The 6,000-nt window shown below is 38.2% G+C and overlaps 1 protein-coding gene and 1 pseudogene across 2 annotated transcripts in view; both read right to left on the reverse strand.

The window, feature by feature from the left end:
- Positions 1-6,000, reverse strand: part of LOC145300413 (cytochrome P450 3A14-like) — a 90,927-nt gene that overhangs the window by 34,293 nt on the left and 50,634 nt on the right. For both annotated transcript variants that reach the window (XM_080144482.1, XM_080144481.1), the window contains exon 6: positions 2,113-2,201. In XM_080144482.1, the coding sequence (XP_080000608.1) occupies positions 2,113-2,201 (89 nt within the window). The remainder of the gene's footprint in view (positions 1-2,112; positions 2,202-6,000) is intronic.
- LOC145242450 (U2 spliceosomal RNA) lies at positions 2,960-3,107 on the reverse strand (annotated as a pseudogene).

A 6,000-nucleotide genomic window follows, 5' to 3' on the forward strand; every position in this document is an offset into this window, starting at 1 on the left:
AGGATCCCCCTCCTCAACGGTCCATTGAAGTCAATTTTTCATGCAAACATCAGTAGCACGGCTCTAACACAAACTCCTCAGCGCTGTCGCAAGGAATAATGTCAGCGTTATGTCGTTCGAAATTTTAATTCTTATCAGAGTCACCCAAGGCCGATTAATCTGCAACCTAGTTAAAGACACCCTGATAAAATCTAAAGGCATTTGCATCAGAATCCAGTGGCATTTGATTCTGATTTACATTGCAACTGCTTGTGGTGGCATGGATATGCTGAACGAAACTCTGGATGGATAAGTAGATGTACACAAGTCTTAGCTGAGGCCAAGGAAGACTTAGCTAAAAAAAATAACCTAATAAACAATGGTTCATTAAAATCGACAAATAAACGAATAAATGGTAGAATTTCATGGAGAAAATAATTTTGTACTGCCATAACCAACTTGCAATTCATACCTGATGTGGAAAAGAAACTTGAATCGATGAGGAAGAAGAAAAAAAAAGCCAGTCCCTCTCCTCACTTCACCTCAACACTTCATTGGTCAGGTCTTATCTAGATGCAAACATCAACAGCAGGAAAGTGACAGTGTCTAAATGGTTAACGACATTGACTGACAACCTGGATGTGTCAAGTTCGAATTCGGTTCATTCTACAGAAAGACTTTCATTTAGGGATGTTGGCAACCTTCACGTATTCCCTCCAGTAACTACCTGAAAACAATTCTAACTAGAAAGATATCAGAGAAATGAATGCCAAAAATAATCACCTGATTCATTCGAAATAAATGAATAATGCTCCACAACAGAAGCAACAACAACCCAACGTTTCCTGCCAAAATGCAAATATGTCTTTTACAATTGTCTTGATTCTTCGTAAAAAAAAAACAATAATAATTGATCAAAATTGACAGCAACTTTTCAGATTTCCAATGCAATTATAAACCATTGTTAATAAATATTATTTTGTCTATATTTTGTTGGAAAGTGAATTATTGTTGTGTCTGCACAAATAATTAACAAGAACACGGAGAGTAAAGGTATAACAGTAATATATTAGGCAGAAAAGTTATATATATATTTACATGTCTTCAGCTATACTTCAGTTGGAGATATTCCGGCAGATAGCGTGTTGCATGTCTTACTGGGGGCAACATAGGCGTCTTGCCTATTTGGCGGTCATTGCAAAACTCCCCCGGTATTGGTGATTGATACCTTTATATATCTCACGCACTCACCTATGTTAATTAGTGGGCGTCTCCACAACAATTATTAAAATGGAGAAACTGACTCACATGTTTATATCTGTTGCAAGATCATTGAGAAGATCATTTATATCGAGAAGAAACAGAGTTAGGCTTAAAATAGAGCCAAGGAACACCAGCATTGATAGAAAACTGTTTTATCGTTACTACCATGGCAGGTGCTCGTCTGGGCTCCAATGTCTGGTCCCCCCTCACCAATCTTTCACGATAAACACCCGTCTAGCTGAAACCACTGTCAAAAATTTTCCCCACTCCTTATCTGTGCCAAAATCAAAACGTAGATTCCATGAACAAAGCTTCTTTCTCAGAAGTGCACGTCTGTGGAACTCTGTTCCGGTTGCCTGTTTCCCACCTGGCTACAACCTGGATGTCTTCAAGTCCAATGTAAACAAATTCCTGATGAACCGCCCCCTTAAGTAAGACACTTTATCAAATCTCCAATATTAACGTACTGTACACGCAATAACCCTTAGCCCTGAGAGGCTTCCGGGCCTTGATAAGTGGTGACTACCTTGTAAAAAAAAAAGGAATGAAGAGACATCATCGAGAGTTGTTTGCAAGTTTATATCATATAGAAAAAAAAACCTAATAATGTTAAGAAAATTATCACTAATACTATAACTCTTAAGTTTATGTAGAAGGCTAGAATGCCATATTCTGTCGAACACATTTTTCTGAATTATCCATAAATCGACAAATCTGTTCAGTTATAACAATTAAAAGATCAGCAATTGAATAAAACTCACAAAAGTTTTGTTGAATTATAAATGATTGTTTATATTGAATAGTTTTAAAATAATATTTTGTTTACATTTTATTTGAAAGTAAATTATTAAAATAGGAAAATTGACTCACATGGTGACATCTGTTGGTTCCTTGCTATCTGCAATTTCATTTAAGTTTTTTTCTAATGTGTTCAGGGCACTTTCAATCAATGAAACCATCTGAAATAAAAAAGAAAAAAGCTATTCAATTTGAAAATAAGATCAGATAAAAAAATTCATTTATTTTGTCAACCAATGAAAATCTTTCCATAACTCCAAAAAGTAACACATATATGTGAAAATGATAAGCTAGTACAAACTTAGAAACTCCTATAAGAATAATGACCAAATTAAATTTTTGCCAAAATTCTCAAGTAAGCCACACTTTTGGCAGGACTTCAGAATGTCTGTTAAATACTCCTTTCTGTGGCTTTGAGCAGAGGCGGCAGAAAGGATTCAATGATTCACATACCTGCTTTTTTTCATTTTGCGCACACATTCTTATGCTCTAACGACAATCAAGTGAACAAAAGAATTACTACACATTTACACATGCGATCAAGAAAAAGGTAAATCAACACATATAAACAATGCCACACTACCAAATACTCATATATGCATATTAGTCACGCTATGAACATTTTGACTTGTAACAATTAACTTAAATTTCTTTGCAAGCACATGTTTGCACTATAAACATTTTCATTGTAGAAAGTTATTTTTATATCCTTATCTATTGTATAAAAATGTTTTGTTCTAAAATTTCGTTTTTCTCCATTTTTTTAATTTTATTTACATTTTATAATTAATCAGAAGTGACATTTCCAGGGCATTTTGTAATTAAATCAGAAATAACTTTTTCCAGTTACTTTTTTAATATTAAAACTTTGTTACATTAAACATAGAACCTATTTACAATGCCTCCCCACGGGACAGATTTAGACACCAGGGTCATTTTTTAATGTGGAGAAAAAATTGTCTTAGTCGTAAAGGATTTCTTTTCCACTGAGAGAGAAGAAATTGAAATGTATCACCTGAAGAACAGATACTACACTTTGATCTTAGCCAAAAGGCCAAGAAAGACAAATCATTTTTATTAGCTTTGCCTCAACAGCTACACCAATTCTTTTTTTTTTTTTAAATATTTTCCTTTTCAAGGTTTATTTGGAATATTCCACTTTCCTTTTTACAGGGATGCACAGCATGATAACGGACAGAGCGATAAGCGTAATAATATAATGATGATTCTTTAATTTTTATTTATTATTCACAATTAGTACTGTAATATTTTTTTTAATCAATGAAATATTGCCAAAATTAGTAACATATCCAAGAATTACGAAAAATGATGAAATATGAGTTGATTGATGTGTGTGTTTGTAATGAAATAATCAGCTTAGACAATATATCAAAGTTATTATTTTAGTAAGGTGTGCGATATGGTGAGTTTTAATGATGAAAAATTATTGTTAAAATTAGTACCATATCCAAGAATTATTAAAAATGATGAAATGTGAGTTAATTTATAGTTGTGTTTTTTTATAAAATAATCAGCTGATACAATATCGAAAAATGATAAAATGTGAGTTAATTGATCGGTGTGTTTGTAATTAGATCAGAAATAACTGTTTGTAATGAAATAATCAGCCCAGAAAATATATCAAAGTTATTATTTTAGTAAGGGGGCAGTACAGTTTTAATAAAAAACTAGAATAATATGATTATGCCTTCATTCATGCTGAACAAAACGCTCACAGCATGCCCAGCAACAATATATTACATACGAGAAATGATGCTGTGGAATTTCCACAGGTCTCGCTAGTATAAATAAATATTACACTATTAACTAAACGTAAATAACAAATGAATATTACAATATTAAATAAATGTAAATAATAAATAAATATTACAGTAATAACTAAATGTAAATAATAAACAAATAGAACACTATTTACTAAATGTAAATAATAAATAGACATTACAGTATATACTAATTGTAAATAATAAAAATATATTACAGTACTAACTAAACGTTAAACAATAAACAACTATTACAGCGTATGCTAAATGGAAATAATAAATAAGTATTACAGGTTTTTTTTTTACATGGTTATCACCACTTATCAAGGCCTTGAGGCCACTCGAGGATAAGGGTTAAGGAGTGTACAGTAGAAATTGGACAATATAGTAATCATTAGTAATGGAAATTTGGTGAATTTGTTAACTTATATGGAACAGCTCATAAAAAACTGTCTTTGAAAGCGTCCTGGAGCATGGCAGAGAAAACCATGCTGAAGAGCGTCGGGGCTAAGACACAGCCCTGCTTGACCCCGTTGGTCACAGGGAAGGGCTCTGAGGGGTCACCGTCATCCAGGACACGAGCGGTCATGCCCTCATGGAACTGTCTGACAATGGCGATGAACCTGTCTGGACAACCAAATTTTTTCATGATCCGCCAGAGGCCATTTCGGCAAACAGTGTCGAAGGCCTTGGTCAGGTCGACGAACGTGGTGTAGAGGCCCCGGTGCTGCTCGACACACTTCTCCTGCAGTTGGCGTGCAGCAAAGATCATATCAGTCGGTCCCGCGGCCCGCTCGAAAGCCACATTGGCTCTCTCGGGACCATCTTCAAGGTGCACTAGCAGGCGGTTGAGAAGGACGCGGGCCAAGATTTTCCCGGCGATGGAAAGAAGGGATATCCCGCGGTGGTTGTCACATGACTGACGATTTCCCTTGCGTTTGTAAATGTGAATGATAGTAGCATCACAAAAATCTTGGGGTAATTCTTCACTCTCCCACATGAATTGGAAGAGTTCTGTCAGTCTTAAAAGCAGTGTAGGTCCACCAGCTTTGTATACTTCTTCTGGAATTGAGTCGGGGCCGGGGGCCTTCCCAGAGGAAAGTTGCTTGATGGCTTTGCTTACTTCCTCTGACGAGGGTGGGATGTCGAGCTCCTTGTTGATAGGCTCCTGGCGTAGTCGGTCGATGGCTTCATCATTGATGGAAGATGGTCGGTTTAGCACACTGTTAAAGTGCTCCGCCCATCTATCAAGGATCTGCTTTTGTCATTCAAGACAGTTGTTCCATCGGAGTTAAGCAGGGGGGAGGAACTAGAGGACTGGGGACCGTAGACAGCCCTCAGCGCATCGTAAAATTTCCTCATATCATGGCTATCGGCATGCTCCTGGATCTCATCTGCTTTGGCGCTGAGCCAGGCATCCTGCATGGAGCGGAGTCTGGCCTGCACCTTGCTTCGGATGTTGATGAAGGCAGCTTTCTTTGTGAAACACTTGGGGTCACTCTGATGTGCATGGAGAAGTTGGCGTTTCTCCTCCAGGAGGGGCTGAATCTCAGAGTCATTTTCATCAATCCAGTCCTGGTGCTTCTTTTGCTTGGGTCCAATGATTTCGAGAGCGATGGAGTAGGTGGAGTCTCTGAGGTGTGCCCACTGATCTTCAATAGTGTCCGAGATGGTGAGGGGGGACAGATAGCTTGTCGTTGATTACTTCCTGTAGCTCATGGATGACATCTGGACTTTTAAGTTTTTCCAGGTCAAGGCGCTTTCTGACTCTCTGGCCCTGAGGCCGCCTCTTGGGTTGGATGCAGAGGCACATTTTGGATATGATCAGGCGGTGGTCTGTCCAACAGTTGGCACCACCCACAGCCTTGGTCAATCTTACGTCTCTCCTGTCCCTTGCCCTGATGATGACGTAGTCAATCAGATGCCAGTGGTGGGAGCGTGGGTGCATCCACGACGTCTTGCTACGGGTGGGTAGGCGGAACATGGTGTTGGTGATGGAAAGGTCGTGTGCAGCGCAAAGGCTGAGCAGCCGTAGGCCGTTGCTATTGCACTTGCCCACTCCATGGTGGCCAAGGACCCGGTCCCAAGTGGAATGGTCCATGCCAACGCGGGCATTGAAGTCGCCAAGGACGATGAGCTTTCTCTCTGCGGAGCAGCGGAGATGAGGCTTTCCAGATCT

The sequence above is a fragment of the Euprymna scolopes genome, chromosome 2, assembly GCF_053919585.1.
Source record: "Euprymna scolopes isolate OS-2025 chromosome 2, ASM5391958v1, whole genome shotgun sequence".
Taxonomy (NCBI): Eukaryota; Metazoa; Mollusca; class Cephalopoda; order Sepiida; family Sepiolidae; genus Euprymna; species Euprymna scolopes.